This window comes from Budorcas taxicolor, chromosome 10, assembly GCF_023091745.1.
Source record: "Budorcas taxicolor isolate Tak-1 chromosome 10, Takin1.1, whole genome shotgun sequence".
Classification (NCBI taxonomy): domain Eukaryota; kingdom Metazoa; phylum Chordata; class Mammalia; order Artiodactyla; family Bovidae; genus Budorcas; species Budorcas taxicolor.
The window spans coordinates 72,124,150-72,151,063 of NC_068919.1; the positions used below are offsets into that span (position 1 = coordinate 72,124,150).

The window sequence follows — 26,914 nt, forward strand, 5'->3', positions numbered from 1 at the left end:
ATGGGGGCGCCTTCAGGCTTGAAGGACGACTGCGAAGCACTGCTCAGCCGCTTCCAGGAGATGGATAGCGTGCGCTTCGAGGACTTCACTGAGCTCTGGAGAAGTATGAAGTTCGGAACCATCTTCTGGTGGGTGTTTCTTGTCCCGCCTATCTCTGTGCTCAGGGGTTGCGTAACAAGTTTCTTCCATCCCTTTGGCTTTGCGGCACCTGGGAAGGGCTGAGGAAAGTGGCAGTCTGAACACTGTCTTCGTCTCTCCTGGGCCGTCATCTGTGCTTGGCAACGCGTTTTCCCTGCGCGATTTCGTTGGCTTGGGTTTCATGCATCCATTTTGCGGCTTCCTCCCAGATACGTATAGCTCTACCTGGCCGCCCTTCTGAACTCTTCTACCTCCACTACCTCACCCTGACCTAGATCACCGTCGCGTGCCCTCCCTCTAGTCTTGTTTTCTTAGAACTCCATGTTTAAAAACAAACACACAAGCAAAGACAAAACCCTGCATGATTGAATTCATTTTTCATACAACTGCTGAACTTGTAAAGTGCAGATTTGATCATGCATGTCACCACCCTTAAATGGTTTCCGTTGCGTCTGAGTACAGCTCAAATTCCCTAACAAGGTTGGCAAGACCCTTCGACTGGCCTTTGCCCAGCGTTGCAGCTTCATCTACCAGCCCAGTTCATGGCTCTCTACATGCGTGTCCTCAGTCTGGACCTTTACCCCGACTGCTTTTGCCTGGCTACCTTATTCTTCATTCAGGGTTTAGCTCTTGTGACAGTTCCTCAGGGAAACATTCTTTAGCCCTTCTGGACTAAATAAGGTGTTCATGCTCTTTTTCTTGTAGCACTTTGTGCTTATTTTATCTCTTGACTTAATCACATTTTAACTGTGTAGTTCAGAAGGCAGTATAGAGTAGTGGTGAGAAGCATGGATTTTGGACTCCCTGAATGTGGTCAGAGTCCTCTACTGACTGTGATAATAAGTGCACTCTAAGTGCTCAAGAAATATTCCTTATTATTACTTTAAATTTTCTACTAGATTCAGCTCTGAGGACAGTAACTGGATGGATTTAGTATTCCATTAGAATAATATTTAAAATATTTAAAAGGCTAAATTAATAAAATGAATGAGTCCTTGTGACTATAACTCTTATGTTCTGCCGAATAAAATGTGAACATTCTCTTTTTTCTCCTTGTTAATGTAAAATAAGTACCTGAGTAGTTTGTCCATTGCAGGGGATGGAGAATGGAGAACCGTTTGTTGTACAATTAATGAAAGGAGAGGAACTCTTTTTTTTTTTTTTTCTTACTGGTACTAAATGTAATGCATTTATAGCTGTATATAATCCAAAGAACAACTCTGAGATCAGTAATTATCCTTGTTTTATAGCTGAGGAAATTAAGATTTTATAAGGTTAAGTAATTTTTCCATGATCACACCACTAGTAGGTGGTACAGCAGGTACTGAAACCAGTTTGTCTTACTGTTTCTGAAACCCGTGATCTTTTTCACTGTAGCCCTCTTGGGGAAAGTGGTGGTTTAGAAAAATTTTGCTATGGTTGCCCCAACTTCTAATTTAATGAAGAAGGAACTAAAATGAGAAAACAAGTAGAGATTATTTAAGGAGTGGTGGATTTTCTTTAGAAATTGCTTTGGTTGCCGGTACTGTAATAGGTATTTTTCATTCTTGTAGTATATTCATTACTTAGAGAGCCCAGGCTTTGGAATATAGTGGGGTCTCCTTTGTTATCCTGCTGTTTACATTGGTGAACTTTTTCCCTGCAGAATTGAGAGGAGGAGGAGGAGGAGGGTTACATTGTGCTGTGGTTCTCCAACTCTTTCACCCAAATGTCTCAAGAACAGATTAGGACCCCCTAAAGCTACTGGGGAAAAACTCTATTATATATTAATATGCACATATATTTTTTAATTGAAGTATAGTTGAGTTGAATTGATTCCTTTGAACTGTGGTGTTGGAGAAGACTTGAGAGTCCCTTGGACTGCAAGGGGATCCAGCCAGTCCATCCTAAAGAAAATCAGTCCTGAATGTTCATTGGGAGGACTGATGCTGAAGCTGAAACTCCAATGCTTTGGCCACCTGATGCAAAGAACTGACTAATTGGAAAAGACCCTGATGCTGGGAAAGATTGAAGGCAGGAGGAGGAGAAGACAACAGAGGATGAGATGGTTGAGTGGCATCACCAACTCGATGGACATGAGCTTGAGCAAGCTCCAGGAGTTGGTGATGGACAGGGAAGCCTGACGTGCTGCAGTCCATTGGGTGACAAAGAATCGGACATGACTGAGTGACTGAACTGACTGACTGATAGTTGAGTTACAGCATGTTAGTTTCAGATGTGCAGTGTAGTGATTCCACAGTCAAATGCATGACAAGTGATCAACCACAAGTTCAGTGACCATCTGTCATCATACAAAATTATTGAAGTATTATTTTTATTGATGTTATTCCTTATGCTGTATATTATATCCAGTGACTTACTTGTTTTATAACTGGAAGTTTGTATCTTTTAATCCCCTTCACCTATTTTGCCCATCCGTTTATCCTCTTCCCCTCTGACATCCATCACCCTGCTCTCTGTTTATATGTTTCTGTTTTGTTTGTTTCTTTTAAGATTCCACACATAAGTGAGATTATGCATAACTTATCTTTGTCTGACTTATTTCACTTGGCATAATACCCTCTAGGTGAATCCATTTTGTAAAAATGCACCTGATCTTTGTATTTTATTCTGTAATATTACCATGGTTATTTTAATATATTACATATTTAAAATTCTTAAACCAGTAGTTAGTTGTAACGCTACTCCTTTTGCTTCCAATTCAGCAGTAAAGTTGATGCTTTTCGAAGATGCATCAAGAGTATCTAGGGCCTCACTGTAAGAAGCACAGCCAAAAATCAGGTCTTTATCCTTGAATCATGAAAGGATGAGGTGTGGAAAGCGTGTCCACTTTCTAGCAGCTGCTATTTAAACAAGTATAAACCTGTTCTGTTATTTTTTTTCACAGTCATAATATAGGTTCTCTCTGTTTTCCAGTGGTAGAATGAGAAATTTAGAAAAGAACACGTTTACAAAAGAAGCTTTGACTTTGGCTTGGCGATATTTTTTACCTCCATACACCTTCCAGATCAGAGTTGGTGCTTTGTATCTGCTGTATGGATTATATAACATGCAACTGTGTCAACCAAAACAAAAGGTAATATTTGTGAGTTGTTTTCCTCCAGCTGAAATATGAAACAGGTGCAATGTTTTCATAGCCAACTGATTTTAAAGAGAAATACCAGTGTTTCAAAATTATAATACAGTTGGGAAAAAAGATTTGCATTTACTAACAATTTTTTTGTTCCTCTTCTTTGCAGATTAGAGTTGCCCTGAAGGATTGGGATGAAATTTTAAAATTTCAACAAGATTTGATAAATGCACAACATTTTGATGCAGCTTATATTTTTAGGAAACTACGACTAGACAGAGCATTTCACTTTACAGCAATGCCTAAATTGGTATGTTATCTGAAAGAGATTGTTTTTCAAAATGAGAAATTCTATTTCATTGTTCATAAAATGCCTCAGTCTCCAGAAAGTGGAAAGAATATTATATAATTTCCAATAGTTGAGAAAAGGCTTCTTGGACTTCCCTGGTGGTCCAGTGGTTAAGACTCTGTGCTTCCAATTCAGGGGGTATGTGTTCAATCCCAGGTCTTGGTCAGGGAACTAAGATCTCAACATACTATGTGGTATGGCCAAAAAAAAGAAAAGAGAAAAGATTTCTTAAAGTAGGAAAAAAATATTGGGAATTCCCTGGTGATCCGGTGGTTAGGACTTTAGGCTATCACTGCTGAGGGCCTGGGTTCATTCTCTGGTCGGGAAACTAAGATCCTACAAGCTGTGTGTCATTGCCAAAAAAAAAGAAAAGAGGAAAAAAATGCTTTCTGCTTACTTTTTTTTTTTTGAAAGCAAAATTCAGTCTCTCCTAATAATGCAGTGTTTCTGAATGTTGTCCATTAAGTAGATGGTTAGAAGAAGAAGTTAGATGGGTATCTGCTTTGCTTATGCCTTTATTCAGATATCAGAGAGGCTACTGAAAGAGAACTAAGGGATTTTAATGCCAGTTAGAGAAAAGTTGAAACTTCCACTAATACATATTTCTTCAGTCTTGTGACACTTTCAGCTGCTAGATTGAAAGAGCATTTTAATCAAAAGATTCTAGTTCTGTCAGTTGGCAAATCTTGTAACTTCTCTGAATTTGTAAGCGTGTGGCCTGGCCTCTTAAGGGTTATTTCAAAAGTTGTTTAACAGTCTTTGAAAAATATATTTTTCAGAGTAAGTAGGTACTTACTAATTATGTACTTATCTAGTAAGTACAGACTTAGAGCTGGTTTTGTTTTTTTTTGGTCCATATTTACTTATAGATGATTTTTATTGCTGGCTTACTTATTTCAGTACTTAAAATATATCTTTAAAAATACCTGTTTTAAAAGACATTATTATTTAGCTGTCATACAGAATGAAGAAAAAAATGCAACGAGCTGAAATTACTGAAGAATTTAAGGACCCAAATGATCGTGTTTTGAAACTTATCACTTCTGATGTATTAGAGGTAAATCTGCTTTTATGTTCTTAAAATTTTTTAAAAACTGTTTTGTTGTTAACTGTATATTGAGTTTATACCTTCATCTAGTGGATACTGAAAATTTTTCTAATCATAGAATGCTGTTACCTTCTCTCAAGTGTCAGAAATACTATACCCTAAATATATCAAAATTTCTTGAATAAATTTTGAAAGAGTGAGAAATAGATGTAAAAGACTGGACTTGGACTAAGGATATTGGGATTCAAATACTGAAACTACCATTTGTATTTGACTTTAGATATATTATGAAACAAGAATTTAGTGATTTTATTTTTTTTTTAACAATATATGTTCATTTCCTAAGTTCCTTTTTACAACGCTTGAGTAAAAACCCACTATTGAAAATAGTTTGATAAAACAAAAATTTGAAGTCAAGAAAAATGGATAAGAATTAGAGTCTTAAAACAGCTTTTCAGTCTAATGTCTTTCAGTATTTTGAAATGTGCAGTATTCAGGAAAATCTTTTGCATGGATAAATAGTTACAGAGAGTTTTACCTGAGTGCGGAAGTTGCCCCGAGGTTAAAACAAAACCCCACTAAAGGGTTGCAGCGTTCTAATTAGTGATCCATTCCTTTTTTCTAAAGAATAGATTCCTATGTACATAGAAAGTGTGTAGAGTGTGAGCAGGTAGGGGCCTTGTTGTGTTTTTTCATTTCTTTGAGCCTTAGTTTCCTTCTCTTTAATATTATGATTGCAACCCTCATTTCATCCACTTGTAAGAGTTGAGACTAGGTTATTCCTGAAGAGTGCTGAGTGTGGCCTATGGCACATAGTAGACGCTTAGTAAATGTTACTACTTCCCCCCTCAACCCTGTTCAGTCTTTTCCTATGTAAGGAGTGGAAAGGGGGTCGGATCTGTGATTTGCTCAACTGTTTCTCTGTGTCCTAGATGCCACCATGTGCTCATAGCTTCAGCTGTCAGGTTGATTGGTTTTGCAAAGCACTCTGGGTCTGCTGTATATACCATTGAGCAAGAATTGTTAATCAGGGGTCCATGAATAGTCTTGAGAACGTCCATGGATCCTTTACCCCCTCTAAATTGTATGTAAATTTTTCATATGTATGGACACTTGGTGAGAATGAGGTAGTCTATCCTCAGATTGACAAAGGTGTTCATCTGCCCAGAATGTTAAGAATTACACAGAAGAAAATTATTAAGTATCTAAAGACTGGATGTGGTATAGTGCAGGAGCTATACAAGATGTTTTCTGTATATTATGAATATTTTACTCCTCAACGACATCCCTGCAAAACAAGTGCTTTAAACAAATTTTAGTTAAATTTTTTTTTTTTTTTTTTACAGAAGATGTTTTATCCCTGATTAAAAGTTGAGGAAACTAAGGCACGGAGACATTAAGTTAGGAAGCAACGGAGCTAAGGTTCTGTAGCAGTGCCTGTTGGACAGCAAAGACCTTGTCTGAGCTGGGACTGGGGTTGGAAAGGTATCATTTGCAGATATCTAGTGAAATATGACAAGAATTAAGATCTTTGCCCTCTAGCAGCTGAGCAGGAAAGAAATGGGAGAAGGTCATTTATAAAATAAAGATAGGAAAAAAACTTTGCATAATAGAGAGAATTTGTTTTTTATCTTGGGGAGAGGGGAATCATTTAAAAGTTTTAGAGATTGGTGAAAATTAGAGCATATATTTAGGTTTGGGGTAAGGAGCCATTAGAAGGAGATTTTGTGTAGAAAAGGAGCTGTGAGGTCCCTTCTGTGGAGGAGGTGGTGGGTTGGTGACCAAGAGCCTAGTGGAGAGATTCCTTTGGGTTGGAGAAGGTACTTCTTCCTTGGAAACGTGAGGGAAGGAAGTGGAAATGGACTCATAATTGTGAAGAAGAGAAGCAGAAAGCAAACAGACCCAGTAGCCTTAACTTTAAGAGAGGGCTTCCTGCTGGAACCAAGAATTAGAAAGTTTGGAGTAGCATGAAGAATGAAAGATTTGGGGATACCAGAAAGGATTTGCCAAGAAGTACTGATGTGAATTATAGAGAGAGAGGCAGAGGTTGTTTTTGAACAGCAAGATGCTGTTCTTATTAGTATTCTCTTAATGAAAAACAGATGATTTGAACCCAGTTAGCTGTAATGTTTGATTGTTGACTAATTTGGTGGTAGAGCCTTAAATTTTTTCAATATGCCTTCTTAAACTTTTTTTTTTTTAATTCATTTGAAGCTCTTTAACTAAAGGTTCCTCTGTTAAATAATTGTATATGTGAGCAAGCAGATAATGGGAAGTTTTAGAGAACAGAGCTGGAGTGATGCATGGAACCACATTCTTTTGTGATTGGAGAGGAGGGTCAGAAGGGCCAGGCTGTGAAATGCCTTTTCGTGGAAGCTTCTGGGAATGGAGAAGACTGAAGCCATCCTGACTCTATCTAGCATTTTTTGGCTTGCCACAGATCTGCTTTGAAGGCCTGTTCCTTCTGTACTTGTGTTGGCTCTGTTTTTCCTGTTCTGCATAGTCTATTACCCATTTTCACTGATAATCCATAAATTGAATACTTTTCTATTTTCTTTATCCTCCTGCAAATGTAAGTCTTCATGTCAGCATATTTGAATTCTAATTATGATTCTGCCACTCAGTTATCTTTTGTGATTAAGGAGGTTTAATAAAACAAGAGAATAGAATATTGAATCAAAACAGCTGATTTTTAAAAAAATTCAGGTATAATTGATATATAATATTGTCTTAGTTTCAGGTATATAACATAATGATTCAATATTTATGTATATTGTCAAATAATCACCACAGTAAGTTTAGTTAACATCCATCACCATACATAATTACAATTTTTTAAAGCATCTGATTAATTCCAACACTGTTACTTAAATATGCCCTTTAGCAAGTCATTTCACTTTTGAATCTATTTTCTTCATTTATAAAATTATAATAATGGCATTACATGTTGAGTATTCACTGTGTGCCAGGAACTATGCTGAAGGTTTTTTGTATGTTTTTTCACTAATTATCATAATAGTCCTGCAGAGGAGGTAGTGTTTTCCCAGTTTTAAAAGCAAGGAAACAGGCTTAGAGAAGTTAAGTAATTTGCATATCATAAGGTACAGACACTGGATTTGAATGTCCAAGTGTTTAAAGCTCCAAAGCCCTACACTGACTTTTATTTCTTAATCCTTTGATTTTGTATAGTGTTTTATATTTACAGAACACTTTCAGTTGTATAAGCTCACTTAATACATCTGCATTGTGTTTGTCCAAGCGTGGAACATGATGGCGACTGAGGGATTTGTTCAAGGTCACAATCTAGCAAGTGACAGGTCTCAGGCCCCAAGCTAGTTGTCTTTGTTCTGTATTGTAGTGCATGTAACATAATGGGAACGTTATTTCCAGTGTACCATGTAAAATGTTAGGGGCTCCCCATGTCAGGACACTGTTCCTCATTGAAGATCCCGCATATGTAAGCACTCAGCAGTCCTCAGCATTTTTGAATTCCTTGAACAGATGTTGATCAAGTCCATAAAAATCTAGAAATGCATTGACTAGCCTGTCTTGGGATTGACTCAGGTGATGTAACAGTCGGTGAGCGATAGTTCTCTGCTGGTCTTGGAGCCGAGTGTCAGTGCTGGTTTTATGTGATTCTTAAGTCTGCCTGCCATAGGCTGTCTTTCTGTTTACCCTGTAGATCTGCCCATTTGTCTGGAGGTTTCTTGAGTAGGAAGGTCTAATAATTATGCCTCAAATGGTGTCATAAGTCACTATTTCATTTAATCTTGAATCTTATCACTGAAGTAATGAAGAAGCTTATGGAGATAGACGCAAGAGCTTTGAGATTTCTGAAATCACATCTCTGTGGAGGATTGGGTGAGAGTCATGAGATACGAATTCCCAGCTGAATATAAAGAATTGTGTAAATATCCTTCATGTGACAGTATGAAATAAAAATGTGATCTTAATTGTTCAGTTCAGTTCATTTCGGTCGTTCAGTCGTGTCCAACTCTTTGCGACCCCATGAATGGCAGCATGCCAGGCCTCCCTGTCCATCACCAACTCCTGGAGTTCACTCAGACTCGCATCCATCGAGTCCGTGATGCCATCCAGCCACCTCATCCTCGATTGTCCCCTTCTCCTGCCCCCGATCCCTCCCAGCATCAGAGGGGTAATATTTAAAGATATGCTCTACTACAAATAAGTTTTGTTACATCCAGGAACGCAATCCTGTATTAATTAGACTTTCCCCATCATCTCTCCATATATTGTATATCAATTAATGTTTATTGAGTTGAATTCAGTGATTCCGTATTTCTGGAAAGCAGACTTTTCATTAATGATGTACTGGTTTGCATAGTTACATTATTTTTAATATACAGTAATAAGTTATTCCTTCTCAACTCTGTCACTTTGGAAGGTGGTTTTGTTTTGTTTTGGTGCATTTCTCCTCAAAACCTGAATTAAAGGACTCATCTTTCCACTTGTAGGAAATGATGAACGTTCATGACCATTATCAGAGAATGAAACATGTAATTTCAGCTGACAAATCCAATCCGGAAAAATCCATCAACTTGATAAAAGATGATTTTTTTGAGAATATTAAGAACATAGTTTTGGAGCATCAGCAGTGGCACAAAGACAGAAAGGTTTGTAACTGTCTGATACATCACTTTTGCATTTGCATCGTACATGACTGGCTGGACATGGGTGAGGGTATTGAGAGGCAGCCTCGTTTAGTGGCTACCTCCTGTGGAACGAAGATCTGGGGGGCTTAATTTCTTCAGTTTCAGCTTTACCAGTTAGTAGCTAGGTGATGTTATTTAACCTTATGAATGGGTTTTATGTGTAATAATATATTATTATATAATTATAATTGCAACTATATAATATATAGTTAATATCCATTTAATATATATGTACACACTATGTAGTATACATAATTATAGGGAAATAAATAATCTTGGCGTACCATGGATTTAGTACAATCTTTATAATTTAGCATTTTCTGGAGGTTGCACACAGGCCGTTTTTAAGCCAAATCCTACACGTAACTTTTTTCTTTTCTTTACATAGCATTGTTCCTAATGTTTTAAAAACTTGAACTAATTACCAACATTTAAATATTTGTGGTCTTAAGATTCCAGACATCTGACTTCTCTTAAAGGTGAGAGGTTTGGTTATACTGGTCCTGCTTTGCTGCATGGCAGCAGACAGCTAGACTTCATGGTGGCTTCTCCCGTTGTGACAGAGCGCATGCCCTCTGTTCACCAATGCTCTACCTGCCTTGGTTTAACTGTTTACAAATCTCATCAATGCATATCTTCCATTTAATTTTCTGACCCAAATGCTAATGCTAGAGCTGCCCATATTCCATGTTAGTCTTTTCAGCTAGAGAAACTGTAACTCTGGAAATCTGAAGGCCAGCCTTGCTAAATTTCCCTTTGAAACCACTACTCTATCTAATTTTACTAAATACTTCTAGGAAAAGGATAAAAGAAAAAAACAAGTAATTTCTTATTACTTACTGTGTTTGATAATGTGTTAATGTTTTCACAAATGCTAGAAAGGCATTTTTATGTGTTACCTTTCATCATTATGTGTTATATATCAGAGAGATTTGTTGCTACTTTTGGCTTATATAAAGGATAATGGCTCAAAACTCAATTTTATAAAAGATGAACAAGGAAAGTGATGAGATGACAGCCTTGGGAAGAAAGAAATAATCTGACTCCTCTATGGACATTTATTTTAATATTTGACTACTTTAAGTGCTACAAATGGGTTGCACAGATGACCTAGGCACTTATGTAAACATGTTTTGAAGCACTCTCTTAATTACTCATTTTAATGGTCATGACTAAGACCTTTGAAAACCTGAAGGAAACGAGAATAAACCAGTTTTCTCACTACCACATAAATCTTTATATTATCTTTCATTAGTTAGGATTAATTTTTATTGATTTTGTAATTCTAATGAAACCTAACCATGATCTTAATGTCTGGTGGTGAGCCATGTTTCAATACTTGTGAAATATTCTTTTAGTTTTTCAGTAATTAAGTAAATGATTTCCATTGTTCTGAAAATAATTTTCAGTTAATTTTTAGTTGGTTTGAATTGTAAATGTGTAAATATAACTTACTTTATCTTTTAGAAACCACCTTTAAAACTGAAAGTTAAAGGAGGAGAAGAAAAGAGTGAGAGAAATTCACAACAATCAGAGGTCAGAAAAATTCATTATATGATTGCTTACAGGGCAGAGGTTTGGTTAGCTTCATTTTATGTGTGGCTGTGATTCTGTGTATTGACCATAACATCCTGTGGTCAATATTACAATATTAATACATACATTTGAAAATTCTGAAGGCAGTGGCAACCCACTCCAGTACTCTTGGCTGGAAAATCCCATGGATGGAGAATCCTGGTGGGCTGCAGTCCATGGGGTCGCTAAGAGTTGGACATGACTGAGCGACTTCATTTTTCAGTTTCATGCATTGGAGAAGAAAATGGCAACTCACTCCAGTGTTCTTGCCTGGAGAATCCCAGGGACGGGGGAGCCTGGTGGGCTGCCGTCTGTGGGGTCACACAGAGTCGAACACGACTGAAGCAACTTAGCAGCAGACTGCTCTTTACTGGAAACCTTGTGAAAGACGGCATCAGGCATAGACTAGGCATGAGAATGTTCCCCGTTTTCAGCGGGAAAGGGGACGGATGGTGGTGGAAGGTGCCCTCAGTCCTTACAGGGGCAGAGGAAGACTGCTGTAATGCCATGTCTTTCCTCCCTGCTTGTCAGTCTTTCGCCTAGTGTACAGCTTAAGCTACTATTCACTGCTTTCTGCCTTCACAGTTTTCATCCATCTTAGTGGATGAGGCAGAGAGCCATCTTTGGGCATAGGCAAATGAAGAGGCAGTGGCAGAGTCACCAGGGCTAAGGGCTTTCATTCTTACCCTTTTTAAATCTTGAATGAAAACAATCAGTAGCCGTGGGGTTGTTATCATGCCCCCTGTTAGAAAGTGATGCGTGTCTATGTGTCTTTACTTAATATGTGTCCAGTAAATGTTAGTTTCTTTTACCTTACTGTCTGTTTTGAATCTTATTTCTGGTAAAAAAAAACAAACTTAATTATTCGTAATTTTGCTTAATGTTTGTGTGTTTTAACTTTTTCCCCTTCTGGTTTGTTTTTACTTCCAGAGATGTGAAAGGGCAGAATCATTAGCGAAAATAAAATCAAAGGCCTTTTCAGTTGTTGTTCAGGTAAGTTATTTATTTAATAAGGTACTTCAGAAATTTACTTGATGCTCTTTTAATCACATTTTTATTTTTTCATCAAGAGTAACACTTCTGCATAATTTTAATAATCTAATAATACTGTGTAGCTTCTACAATTCAGCAGTCCTGCTTCACCACTTCCTGCCCCTGGACTTCTGATCTCAAAAGGCAGCTATGTTCACCTTTTTCTCTTTTAGTTATTTTTTTCCTGGTATTTACCTGGAATTTTGATGCCATGGTTCTTTATTAACAGTCTTCCGGCTTCTAGTATTCCTAATTATGAAAGGTTTTAGAATTTTATCTTTATCCCCAGAACTCTGGATTTTCATGATAATGTACCTTGGTGTAGGTCTTCTTTTCCACCAATGCCCTGGGCTCTTACAATTGACGTCCTTTTGATCTGATAGCCTTCAGTTCTGAGAGATTTCTCTATAAATGCTTCTCTGATCGAATTCTTTGCTGCAGTTTTGCTTTTTTTATTTTCTGGAACTTTTGTTTTCTTCTTTGTTTTTATCTATTTTTCAGAGAGCTTTCTGAACTATTATAACGGGTTTTTTTTTATTTCTGCTGACATTTTTTCATTACTAAGATTTTTTTCCTTTTCCCTGAATCTGTTATTAATTAAAAAATGGATTTCTTATTTTGTTCCCCCCCAGGTACAATATGTTTATCTGTTTGAGGATGTTAATTACAGTTTTTTGAAGTTTCTTCCTTTTCCCCCAGAGTTCTTATTTTTGTTTATTCTCTTCTCTGTCTTTCATTTTGGTGACTTTTTGCAAACGTTTGAAGATCTTGAGATCATGTTTAAGAGTGGTCATATAGAGATACCCTGGTAGCTCAGTCAGTAAAGAAACTGCCTGCAGGTGTAAGAGACCTGGGTTCAACCCCTGGGTCAGGAAAATCCCCTGGAGAAGGAAATGGCAACCCACTCCAGTATTCTTGCCTGGAAAGCTCCATGGACAGAGGAGCCTGGTGGGTTACAGTCCATGGGGTTGCACGAGTCGGACATAACTTCGTGACTAAACCACCATATAGAGATATATAGCCTTTTAGCTATATATAGCCTTAGCACCATATAGCCTTAGCACCATATAGCCTTTTAGCCTCCATGTTTTTCTTAGATCTAGTCATTTTTATCAGAGAGCAAGCTGAGGGAGGAACGTAGTAAATAAGCCCAGCTGGCAGTGTTTTGGGTGCCTACAGAGAATCCACTGACAAGCTCACCATTCATTCCTTCCAGAGACTTCATTCAATACCCCTGCTTCCAGTAAGAGGCTTTACCCCTTCCTTAGCTTTTCTGGTGCCGTCAAAAGCCTTCAGCTGCTCTGGCTTAGCCTCTCTAGAGCACTCACCTGTTTTGTACAGGAAGAGGTCAGTTGTTCAGCTTTGAGGCTGGAAAATGGGATGCTATTCCTTCTGTAGATTTTTCACATCTGTACACATTTTTTAATGACCCCAGTTCCTGATCCACTTGGACCAGCTTTCCTTGTTCACCTTTCTTCATTCTAAGTCAGCCATCACTTTTCCGCCTCCAGAGCTGTGGTGTTTCGTTTACAGCTATGTTGTTTCCTATTATCTCCCCTTTGTGAGTTCATTCATTTTTATTTCTCTCTAATTTTAGTGGGGTTTCAGGAAGGAGCACTGATAAACTTCAGTGCTTCATCTCATATTTTTTCCTGGGATTTTTTTCCTGGATTTTTTCCATGAATCTGAAAGTGTCTTTACTCTGTGCAAAACTACTATAATTCTCTGGTGGTTGAAATAAACAGGACTAAATGAAAAAACTGAAAGTGACTATAGATTAGTTATGTGTTATCAGTTTGCTTTACTGCAGTTTTGAATGAAAACATCAGGACAATAAATTAATTATTCCAAATTCTTTTAAACCGGAACTATTTCCATATTATATAGGCTAGTTGTTGCTAATTTCTTAAGATATTATGAAATACTTTTAAAATTATTAAATAATTAAATTATAATCCCCATAAATTTTTATAAGAATGTCATTGCATGGTTGTGATTTTTTTAAATTATTGAGGTACAATTAACATGTAGTGCAAGGTAGCTTTTAAACTGTTGATAATACATGTACCACATAGATGATATGACTGAAAACTGTTAGTTAGGGCTCTGCTTAAGCAAGTAAGGGAATTTATTGACTGATGTAACTAAAAAGTCCTAGGACTCTACCTCTATTTCTCATCTCTTACATTGCTTTCACTATCTTCAAGTGCTATTCGTGACAACTCCAGCCTTCCCAGCTTTCGGTTCAGTGGAAAAGGAGAATTTTCCTTTCTAATAGTTAAACAGATTTCAAAAATTGAGTTATATCAGCTATGGCAGATCACACGCCCATCCCCTGGTGGCCTTAGGGATGTGAGGCTTATTTTGACTAGATTGGGGCCACATGACCATATGGAGAGCCAGGCATAAAGTAGTTTCACTTGAAATACGTGGTGCTAACAAAGGAAAATAAAGTGTTTTTAGAAGAAAAGGAGAATAGGTTGTTAGCTGGGGAAAATATACTTGCCCTTTTTACCTCCACTTCCAGCCATGCATCTATAACTGTTAAACCCAGTAAGGAAATTTTAACCCAGTTTGAATAGATGATGATGACAGCTGCAGGGACCTCTTCCTGTTATAAAAGGGTATATACACTTGTGACAAATATTAAGCAAGCAAGTATCATGGTAAAGTACTTTATGACAAGTATTTCTGTAAATTTTTCCTCATCTTTATCTATCTGTTTTGTCGTTCCCTAAATGACCTGTTGTTCAGTTGCCCAGTCATGTCCAACTCTTTGCAACCACGTGGACTGCAGCACCTCAAACTTCCCTGTCCCTCACCATCTCCTAGAGTTTGCCCAAGTTCATGTTCATTGCATTGGTGATGCCCTCCAGCCATCTCATCCTCTGATGCTCTCTTTTCCTTCTGCCCTCACTATTTCCGAGCATCAGGGACTTTTCCAGTGAGTCGTCTGTTCACATCAGATGACCACAGGACTGGAGCTTCAGCTTCATCATCAGTCCTTCTGGTGAATATTCAGGGTTGATCTCCATTAAGATTGACTGGTTTGATCTCCTTGCTGTCCAGGGGATTCTCAGGAGTCTTCTCCAGCACCACAGTTCAAAGACATCAATTCTTTAGTGTTCTGCCTTCTTTATGGTCCAGCTCTCACAGCCATACATGACCACTGGGAAGACCATAGCCCTGACTATACCGACCTTTGTCAGCAGAGTAATGTCTCTGCTCTCAACACACTGTCTAGTTCTGTTATCACTTTCCTGCCAAGAAGCAGTCGTCTTCTGATTTCGTGGCCGCAGTCACCGTCCACGATGACTTGGAATCCAGAAAGAGGGAGTCTGTCACTCCTTCCACTTTTTCCCTATCTATTTGCCATGCAGTATTGTTTTGCCATTCCCTAAATGACATATTGTTGGATTCATTTTGTGATTCATCGTGATTAATTAGATTTCTACCTGTTTAGGCATCAAAGTCAAGAAGGCACCGTCAGGTCAAAGTTGACTTTTCTGATTCTGAATCCGGCCAAGTACAAACCAAAACAACTAGGAAAAGAAGAAACAAAGAAACGTTGAAACCAGCAGGAAGGAAAGTGTCTTCCAGAGACAGAGGTACCTCTTGAGAACCTTAAAAAGGGAAAATGGAAAAAAAAAAAAAAAGGGAAAATGGGTCTTAGGTACTGTCTTCCCTCACATATTTTCTTTATTAAAAAGCATTAGATACTTGTTTAAGAACCTTGTGAGATTAATATTAAAAATAAATTATCTTAGATTCTTGGAATCTTACTACTGAAAGGGATTCTAGAAGTCATAAAATTGGTCGTTGCATAGATGATAAAAATTTAGGCCCATACAGATTAAATGACTTGTCCAAGTGATATGGTTAGTTATAGAATCAGTTTAGAATTATCCATATTATACTTCATTAGTACTTTTTGTGTGTGAATCAAACTTACATGCAGAATAAGTTATGATAAGTAGCACAGTCTGTAAACCATATTTTCCATTAGCTGTACTAACTGAGCTGTACCTGCTTTTCTTTTGAAATAGTTTAAGTTAACTTTGCTTTTTGGTTTTTAGAAACGTGAATTCGTGTACTCAAGTAGTTTAATTTTTAAGCACTGTACAAATATATTCACCATACATGAAGTTGGAATCTGATTAGCAGGCTCAAGGGAAAAAAAGTATTAGAAACATACTAAATATTTAGTGCCTGATATAAGAAGCACACAGAAAGCCACTGCAGCAGTATATGAAGAAATGTTAATAGCCTTTTAGCATGTTTTTTTCCTGTATTGAGATAATAGAGGGAGAATTAAAATTTAGTTCCTTTAATATAGGCTAGGTTTGATAAGTTCCATCAATTAATGCATGAAGTACTTAGAGAATTCAGAGGCGGAGATACTACATTTGTTAAGGATAATTAAGACTTCCGAAGGAGAATTTTTTTTTAGTTTTCTTTACAGGACTAGCATGTATTGTAAAGAAAGCTGTTAGGCCAGTCTCATAAGTATTAATGAAAAAATTCTAAGTTTTATGTATCAAAAGAATCTCAGATACAGAGACAGCAAAAGAGACACAGATGTATAGAACAGACTTTTGGACTCCGTGGGAGAGGGAGAGGGTGGGATGATTTGGGAGAATAGCATTGAAACGTATATATAAAAAAAAAGAACAGCTTGACTGTATACGTTCATTCTGTGATGCAGGGATGGTGCAGTTAGGAGTCTATCAATATGATTTGCTGTGTAAATAGGTTAAAGGGGAAAATGTGAATTCATTTTAATAGTTACCCAAGAAAACATTTGATTAAATCTAGCATCCATTCTTGATTTTAAAAAATATTCTCTAGCTGTTGGGAGTCAACAGACTTTCTGTAAAGGGCCAGACCATAAATATTTTAGAGCTAAGTGGAACTTTCATACATTTTTTGTGGGAATTCAGAATGGTATAGTCACTCTGGAAGACTGGCAGTTTCTCATAAAGTTAAACATATACTGACCATATAACACAGCAATCCCATTCCTTGATATTTACCCAAGAGAAATACATTCACACAAAAATTTGTATATGTAAGTTTATAGCAGTTTCATTCAAATTACAAAAGATTGCAGTCAGCCTAAATGTTTTCAGCTGGACATTATGTAAACAAACGTGATATGCCGTACAGTTGAATACTACTCAGGAATAAAAGAACTATTGATATATCTAATAACACAGATAAATCTCAGTGTACTGTGCTAAGTGAAAGAAGTGAGACACAAGAAAAGCTATATACAATATGGCTCCATTTATAAGATATTCTGGAAAAGGTGAATCTACAGGGACATAAAAATGATTGTTGATTCCTTGGAAGTGGGGGTGGAGAGAAGTGATGACTGCAAAAGGGCACGAAGGAAATTTTTGGTGTGTTGATCTGTTCTGTAGTTTGATTGCGGTGGTGCTTGCGTGACTGTGTTTATGTAAACTCCTAGATCTGTACTACCTTAAAAATGGTGAATTTTATTATGTACTAATTCAAATCAAAGCAGAGGACATGAGGTAAAGATGGATTCGTTTGAGTATACTTAACTTTTGGTAGATTTGATTGTTTTTTGTAAGGTATCAGCAAAGATACTTAGTTTTAGAAGCCTGCACAGGCAGTTTTTATTAATAGTTTATCTTATTTCATTTAAGTGCAGCAGAGAGGTCAAGCTACTTTCTTAACATTGGGAAAACAGTTTTTTTTTTGAGCAAATGCTTCTTTATTTCAGAAAGACATATCAATTTTCAGATCAAAACAATTAGTGTCTTGGTTTTTCTTTCTCTCAATCAGCCTTCAAAGAGACCACACCAAAGGAGAGTCCATTTTAAGCAAATTAAGCTTTAGGATGCATACCTAGTAGATCTCACTGAAACCTCACCAAAATAAAATTTAAAAACAGTTTTGTGCATAAGCTATTCAAGATTTCTCCAGTACTTGCTGCTGGAAAGCACAGTGAGATGGCACTTTTTAGAGACAGCAGCTTCAGACCCAGAAAAGTGGAAAGAGATAGTTAGATCAGTGGCAAAACGTAATCTTCTTTCCTTTCAGGAAAACAGTTTTTTTATGCAGTTGAAGAGCAAAGAAAGTACAGTAAAATGTACTTTAAGATCTTTAATTATAACTCAACTATTCCAGCTACTGTTGTAGCTCAGAAGGTGGTGTAAATATTTTGAAGCAGAGGTAATTTGTTATTCTTCACCTTAATAAAGATTCAAGTGCTTACTAAAAAGATTCTCTTTAATCAAAAAGTTCATTAAAGTAGAAAAGTATTTTTGATTTCTAGAGATTTGTCCAAGTGACAAAAACACACGGGACATTCATTGCAGGATTATTTGAAATGGCAAAGACTGTTAACAACTCAAATGTATAACATTGAAAAATTGGGTACATAAAATTTTTGTCCATATAAAGGAATATTTTGCTGTTCCTGAAAAGCTGGAGAAAGTTTTCTGTATACTGACATGAAAATATGTCCAAAAAATATTGATACATTGCTTAGAGAAAATGTTTTTTTAAAGAAGAGTATGATTCATTTGTAAATAAATACATTTGTAGACACAAAGCTACTGTAATATAAAATAGATAAACAACAAGGTCCTGCTGTATAGCACAGGAAAGCATATTCAATATCTTATAATAAAGTATAATAGAAAAGAACCTGAAAAAGAGTAATATGTATAATCAAGTAATCAAGGCTTCCCTGATGGCTCAGATGGTAAAGAATCTGCCTGCAATGTAGGAGACTCGGGTTTGATCCCTGGGTCAGGAGGATCCCCTAGAAAAGGGAATGGCTACCTACTCCAGTATTCTTGTTTAGAGAATTCCATGGACAGAGGAGCCTAGCAGGCTGTGTAGTCCATGGGGTCGCAAAGACTTGGACACGACTGAGCGACAATACTACACACACACACACACACACACACACGTATAAATCACTTTTTGTACACTAGAAACTACATTGTAAGTGAACTATACTTTAATAAAAAATATGTAGACAGAAGTTTTATGTATATATATACATCTTAGAAGAAAACTAGATGTATAGAACAGAGGTTAATTCTCAGGGATGGGATCGTGGAAATTTCTAAGTCCATAAATTTCCATAATGTTTGACTTTTAGATGATAACCATGTTTAGTAATCAGGAAAAATCCAAAGATTAAAAAGCAAACAAATGTAAAATAATTCCTTAGACTAAGACAAGATTGACATGAAAAAAGGCAAGGTGGTTGGAAGTACAGGATAGGAAGTTTCCATTTTATGTGGATTGTGACTGCTGTATTGAAGAGTTACTGTTAATACAGAAAAATATGTTGAGAATTGGATTGTGACCAGGCCTGAAGTGTGGAACCAAGAAATTTGGACTTCATTTAGTAGGCAGAAGGGAGTCTTGTGAGACTGCTGAGCAAGCAAGTGATATGATCAATTTTAAGAAGATCAGTCTGGGAGTAGTGTGGTAGTTAGGTGGGAACAAACTGAAAATAGGAGCTCTAAGTAAAAGGCTGTTGAGGAGTAATGAGGATCTGGCCAGGTGGTTGTAGGAATTAGACAAGCAGACTGACAATTAGGAGACCAGTGGCTATCTACAGGTAACCACATACAGAGGCTGGTGGAGGCAGATGAGACAGGGACGCTTACAGCCTCAGCAACTGGGGGAATGTCTGTGACTTTAACAGAGTAAGGATCACAGGATGAAGATTTCATTTGGGGGAAGAATTTGCCGCAATCTGCCTTTCCAGGCTCCATTCTTGTAAAGGGTGTCTAGTGCATAAATAGGTGCTCATGTATGTTGATTGGATTTACCCACTTTGTATTACTTAAGCTTTAGCTATACCTGTTCACCATTCCTAGAACATAACATGCAGGCTTCTGGAAGAACATCAGTTAATAGTAATGGTGTTACATGATGGTGAAGATGATAACAGCTATTGCTTATGTAACACTCTTCCTGTTTAATTTTTTTAAAATTTTAATTTTTTTTTAACACCAAAAACATTTTCTACTGGGGTATAGCCAGTTAACAGTGTTGTGATAGTTTCAGCTGAACCGTGAAGGGACTCAGCCATGCATGTACATGTATCCATTCTCCCCCAAACTCCACCTCCCATCCAGCCTGGCACATGAAATTGAGCAGAGTTCCATGTGCTATACAGTAGGTTTTTGTTGGTTATCCATTTTAAATATAGCAGTGTAACACTTATTTTCTGCTGAACTTTTTTCGCATGTCCAAGGTCACCTAACTAATATTTAGAGCTGAGACTTGAATGACAGTCTGCTTGAATCGAAGCCTGTGTTCTTAACTGCCATACTTGTTATCTCTTAGGTAATTGGAAATGTGGCTCTGGGGCTCAGATCAGACATGCACTTAAGTAATTGTCGTATTCTAGCTGTATGTCCTGTAATCATATGTGTTGAGATGGAGCAATAATCTGTGACTTATAATTGCATCCCATGTGATGAGCTTGGAGCAGAGGAAAACTATCAACCTGACACCCTCTAGGAAGTTAGTTTTGGATAACTGAGGTTAATGATTTAAATGTCAAAATTTACTTTTTAAACAGTTGATTATTCTGGTTGATATTTTTCTAAAGCGTACTACGTGTATATGGTTCTTATTTTCTACAATGCGCATTTATCATTCTTACATGTATTTTATTCTCTCCTATTTTCCTGAGCAGTGTATCCTGAACATAATTTAGTTTTCGCTTCATGATTCAGGGTTTTCATCATGAGCATATTCTTTTTACTGGATTTTGTAATATAGTAATCCTATCAGATATCTTGAGTTGATCATTAGACTATGGCTTCGGGATGCAGGACTGTCTTTGTTTTTCTGTCACATTTGTTGTGGTAGGTGTCTTTATGTTCTCAGTGTGCAGACAGCAGTTTCTTGCCCTTTTGCTGCTGCTTTAACTAGTGGGTTTTAAGAAGGAGGTTGGTCGTTCATTTCAGTTTTATGTAGAATAATTATGTTTTGGATAAAGGCCTGAGGAACATATCGTGAGCTTTTATAGTGTTTATTTAATATGTTGACTCTGAGATAAACATCCTGAAGTTTTATGTGTTCACTTCTTGGTTCCTAGCTGCATAACTGGATGAAGCATTTTATTTTGTTTTTAAGAGCTTTTGGAGAACATTGCCTTTCTTTTTTAAACTTATTCATTTAATGTAGAAATGATATCTAAAATGTAGTTAATCATCATGTGACTAGATCAAGGTTTTCTTGCACAGCTGACAGTTTTAAACTCAGAAATCCTTCCCTTGACATTGTTGCATAGATTCTCTTAGGTTATAAACTTGGGTTTGAAAAAATCATTAATAGTTGATATGGATGGAGATGGCACAAGATTGTTAAGAAGAGTATTAGTAATTTGGGATAGATTGTACTGATTATAGTCTTGGTTTGAATTGTGTTTAAAATGGAAGATTTTTGCTAGTTAACTTCATCTAAATGCTGGGGTGGAAGAAGCACAAGCTGGAATCAAGATTGCCGGGAGAAATATCAATAACCTCAGATATGCAGATGACACCACCGTTATGGCAGAAAGGGAAGAGGAACTAAAAAGCCTCTTGATGAAAGTGAAAGAAGAGAGTGAAAAGGTTGGCTTAAAGCTCAACGTTCAGAAAACTAAGATCATGGCATCCGGTCCCATCACTTCATGGGAAATAGATGGGGAAACAGTGGAAACAGTGTCAGACTTTAGTTTGGGGGGCTCCAAAATCACTGCAGATGGTGATTGCAGGCCTGAAATTAAAAGACACTTACTCCTTGGAAGGAAAGTTATGACCAACCTAGACAGTATATTCAAAAGGAGAGACATTACTTTGGCAACAAAGGTCCGTCTAGTCAAGGCTATGGTTTTTCCAGTGGTCACGTATGGATGTGAAAGTTGGACTGTGAAGAAAGCTGAGTGCTGAAGAATTGATGCTTTTGAACTGTGGTGTTGGAGAAGACTCTTGAGAGTCCCTTGGACTGCAAGGAGATCCAACCAGTCCATTCTAAAGGAGACCAGTCCTGGGTGTTCATTGGAAGGACTGATGCTAAAGCTGAAGCTCTAATACTTTGGCCACCTCATGCAGAGTTGACTCATTGGAAAAGACTCTGATGCTGGGAGGGATTGGGGGCAGGAGAAGGGGACAACAGAGGATGAGATGGCTGGATGGCATCACCGACTCAATGGACATGAGTTTGGGTGAACTCCGGAAGTTGGTGATGGACAGGGAGGCCTGGTGTTCTGCGATTCATGGGGTCGCAAAGAGTTGGACACGACTGAGCGACTGAATTGAACTTAGAGCAATCTCTTCATTCCATAAAATCTGCATCCCATTAAGATGCCAGCATATGTGTGTTCAGAGCAGAAAGCTTAAACTCATTTTCCTTGAATTTGTTGCCTTCTCTACTGGCAGGTACTTAGTAACATATATACTCTGTGAAATACTGTATCATAAAATACTTGAATCCATATTTGATTATTCACTGTTTATTGAGGCCCTCCTCTATGCCAGGCACTTTTCTAAGTGCTGGGGATACATCAACCTAAACAAACCAGAATCTGTCCTTGTGAAGTTTACATTCTAGTGGGAAGAGGCAGGCTATAAAGAGACAAATTACTACAGATAACAGGTGGAATAAATGTTGTGGAGAAGAATCAGGAAGTATAAGAAATAAAGAGTGACTGTGTCAAGGGGTTGCCATGACCAGAAAATGATATGCTGAATGAGACCTGATATGACAATGGTATTTGATAATTTGATGAGGATATTTCTTCCCACAACAGAAGGTTGGTATAGAAAACCTCCGATCTTAACTGTGTTTCTGAAGTTTGCACATTTTCCTTCACTGTGATGTGATCTTACAATTGTTTGTTAAATTAGTGAATAATGATCCTAAAAAGAACAGATTTTGTGTGTGTGCTTGTGTATGTGAGAATTGCCTTATTTTCAGGCTGTTTTATTTAATAACAGTTCTTGGACAGTATTCTGGTGTTCAGCAACCGATACAGAATATTTGTCATTAAGTCCATATCAGTCTTAAAAACAAAAGACTGTTAATGTTAGAATTACATTTGTGATTAACTTGAAGTAACACATGATTATTCTTTGGTGTCTGCAGATATAACCCATGCTGTGTGTGATAAGGATTGAATCCTGTATCAGTGTTTGGCTAATTTTGTTTCTTCCCTTTTCAAGAATTAGAGGTTATTTTCAAAACATAGGTGTAAATATATTAATACTTTAAAAAATGTGTATTTTAAAATGCATATTTCTGTTCATCATTACAATTTTAGCTTTTAGTTTAAACATCTAATATGTGCTATTATAGTATTGTCATAATTTGTATAAAATTTTTCTCAAAGATTAACATTCTTTGTTTTCATATAAAATTACTTGTTTAACTATTTCCAGGTGACATGCAGAATATACATATGGAAGATAAATCTTTAAGTCTGAGTATGCCTGTGGTTACAGAAGAGGATGAGGAGAATGAAAGTTTTAGTGAAACAGGTACAGATGAAATTTTGTCCAACTCCTTGTATAGCGTCAAGGTTTAGAACCCAGAAGAGCATGACAACTGTGTGTTCCTGTGATGTTTTTATCTTTAGTACAGTGGAGAATTTTACCATTAATCATACCATCAACCCTGACACTTAAAAGTAAGTGATAATACAGTAAATGGATGATATGGAGCAGCAGCGGTCAGTGGTCAGTGGAGAGGGAATACATTGTTATTAGTAAGTGAATATCTGTAATCATGAGGGTTTCTGAAATGTATTCCTGACAAAGGGCAAAGTTCACAAAGTGAGTTACTGGATATAACTTTTTAAAAAATATTTTATTGCTAAAAATTTCTCATTTCAAATTCTAGTAAATGTAAAATTTTCACCTATGAGATGATGATTGTAACTAAATGGTAAATTGTACAATGTGAGTTAAAATAGCTGTACCTTTTTCTTTTGCTGTGGTTTTCATAATTTATAATATTTAAACAATAGTTTAAATAACCATCTCTAATAATAATTATAGTAACATAGAGAATAAGTCATATTTAGCTGGCTAGGCTTGATATTTGGTAATCCATCAATGATAATGAATATAATACATATCAAGAATCTGCCTAATGACTTTTCCATTTTGGTGCTGTATTCATTCAGCAAACATTTATTGAGTGCCTATTATGTTTAAAGTAGTTAGCTAGATGTGGGAATATAAAGATATACAGTACAGGAGTTTTAAGAACTGTTTTATTTTGATCACAGTGAATAAATCTGAGGAGAGTGAGTGGGTCATAGTGGGCCTAAGGTACTATTTAATGAATCAGATCAGTCCAAGCCCCAAAGAACCTTATGGCTTAGTGTGGGGAAAAAAAAAAAAAAAAAAAAGGCCCAGTAAGTTATGGTAAAGAGACACGGTACTATGGAACCATACGGAAGACAGACAAGAGAGTATTTGTTCCTTCAGAAGTCTGAGTGCTTCTGTGATTTGCTTGTGTCAGCATAAAACAGTTCTTTATAATCCTATATAGTCCTGTATAGTTTCAGACTATAGTTGATTTTTAGTTTTATCTAGTGGCTTTTATTGCAAGTGAACAAACACATGTACACTTTTATGGCTACTTGGCAAGTCACATTCTAAAATCTATCAGAGTGTGAGTTTTTAAAATTTGGTTTTTATTAAATATGTAAGAATATAATTTAATAATTAACAATTTTATCATACTGATTATAAGAAACCATGGACTTCTGACTCTGACTCCCATTTCTTATTCCCTGAGACAACCACTTTTAACTCTTTCATAATTATTTTGGTATTGACCTCCATGTTTCTAAATAGCATGTTTATATTGTCACTTATTCATATTTCAGTTCTATGAATTATCTGTTGACTTTCCACACTGAGGAGGGCGAGGATTTAGTTTTCCTTAATGTAACAGGTACACAACATAATGGATATTTCTCTACACTACAAAGCGATCACCATGAGAGAGAGAGAGAGAGAGAGAGAGAGAGAGATATGTCTGGTTACCTCTGTCACCCCATGCCAAGATGTTACAGTATAATAATTTTATATATTCTTCACCTCCCAACCCAAACACATGATATTTCCTATCCCCCACCCTCCAAGTATAGTCATTATTTTAGTTACGTGAGTATTCAGCATTTATGAAACATTATTAGCAGCAGGGCCATCTAACATAATCTGTGATTCTCTCTTAATCTGAGCATTTATTGTTGGCCTTAGAGAGTTAATAATTTTTTTGCCTTATTGTTTCTTTATGTACTTATCACTAATTTATCCTCAGACTATTGCTCAATGTATGAGCCTTCCCCTTGAAACACTTGGACACATTAGGCATTTTATCACTGTCATCTTTTTAAGGAGGTCTCCACCAGGTCTCAGACTTGCTGTATATACTCTTGGCCTGATGCTGCTGCTTTCCAGAAATCTGTTTTCTTTTTCTTCTTAATTTTGTCTTTGTCTTTTCTCATTCCTTTTTCTGTCATCTTCTTTTAGTTTTCATTGATGGGGAATATTTCTTTCTTCTATGTCTTCCATAATTTTCATGTTTTGTATCTTCTGTTATTTGCTTTGTTTTTAATAATCAGTGACTTTAGGCTCTCGACTGTTTCTAGATGGAGGCTTAACTTGGGTATTGGTCATGGCCTGTGCCATGGTAGCCAAAAAGATGTATGGTGCTAGTGTTTGGGGCCAGTGCTAACAGAAGGTGACTAAGATGTCAGTTGGAAAGCAGTTGACATCTCAGTCACTTTCTGTTGGCACTGGCCCAGATACTGTTCCGATCTGGCATGCTGGGCCCATACTAACTATAGGGAGGGCATACCCATAGGAAACGACCTCCAAGTAGCTTATTATCAAGTAGCATTTGGGATGATTGGGATCTACATTAGTAAGTCTACAACTGCAATGTCATTTTGAAGGGAAAAAATCATGTATATGAAAGGTTTAAGATTTCTGGTATCTTTGTTGTGAAGGTGTTCTTACTGTTATACCAACCTATTTAATTTAATGTGTATTATCAATTAAGTATTCTTTTTTAGACCTGACAGACGCCTTAATTTTTTGTCTTTAGAGTTCACTGCACCCAAGAGGAGAAGAAAACAGAGAACAAAAAGCTAGGCTTCCCACTCCAGTATCCTTGGACTTTCTTGGTAGCTCAGCTGGTAAAGAATCCACCTGCAAAGCGGGAGACCTTGGTTCGACCCCTGGGTTGGGAAGATGCCCTAGAGAAGGGAAAAGCTGCCCACTCTAGTATTCTGGCCTGGAGAATTCCATGGACTGTATAGTCATGGGGTCGCAAAGAGTTGGACATGACTGAGCGACTTTGACCTACTCACTTACTCACATGTAAATGGTTAGTTATTTTACGATATCTAAAGTTTGGTAACAGATTTGTTTATGGTGTATATTAAATATTTTATATATTATGTTGTAAAGTGCACTAAAGTTTTTGCTTTATTTTTTAATATTTGAGACTTACATGGTCAGTAGCTTATATGATTAATAACTTAGGAAGCTCAGTTTCTATCTCTGTAATCAAGTATCATTTGGTGCTTGTTTTAAAGCTCCCTTTGGCCTAACATGTCAGTATGTATACATGCATGTTTGTGTATGTATAGATATATCTATGTATGTGTCCATTTATGCATATAATATGATTAGTCAATACACTGGGTACAACATTTAAATACTGATTATTTCTAGTAAAACCTTTAAGAGTGATAATATATATTTCAGAACATGTCTGTGGTACAGAAAGTTGGTACTCAAAAAAAATTCTGTAGCCTCGTGAATGGGCCTCTCTGTTAATTTCTCATTTGAGAGATTTAGATGGAGGTTGCTTCAGCCATACTGTTTGAATTGCTGCCAGTAGCAGGCCACCTCCATATCATGCGGCTGGCTCAGCCTGTCTTAAAGTTGATTATACTCCAGGTTGTTTTCCCATGTGGTATGTTCAGGAATTCTGCAAATGCCCTGTGAGTGAAAATAACT

The 26,914-nt window shown here is 36.8% G+C and overlaps 1 protein-coding gene across 1 annotated transcript; it reads left to right on the forward strand.

Moving 5' to 3' along the window:
- On the forward strand, positions 1 to 26,714 carry SNAPC1 (small nuclear RNA activating complex polypeptide 1). The gene is made up of 10 exons (XM_052647046.1): positions 1 to 128; positions 3,055 to 3,214; positions 3,378 to 3,518; positions 4,510 to 4,614; positions 9,081 to 9,239; positions 10,746 to 10,814; positions 11,784 to 11,846; positions 15,349 to 15,493; positions 23,312 to 23,410; positions 25,995 to 26,714. Exons 1-10 carry the CDS (start codon positions 1 to 3, stop codon positions 26,039 to 26,041), a joined length of 1,116 nt encoding a protein of 371 aa, XP_052503006.1. The 3' UTR covers positions 26,042 to 26,714.
- The last annotated feature ends 200 nt before the right edge of the window (positions 26,715 to 26,914 follow it).

Excerpts from the sequence above, each read along its gene's own strand:
- SNAPC1 (XM_052647046.1), top strand. The coding sequence starts at position 1 with ATGGGGGCGCCTTCAGGCTTGAAGGACGACTGCGAAGCACTGCTCAGC. Across the intron at positions 9,240-10,745 it reads AGTGGCACAAAGACAGAAAG|AAACCACCTTTAAAACTGAA; the intron begins GTTTGTAACTGT and ends TTTATCTTTTAG. Across the intron at positions 23,411-25,994 it reads TGAAAGTTTTAGTGAAACAG|AGTTCACTGCACCCAAGAGG; the intron begins GTACAGATGAAA and ends TTTTGTCTTTAG.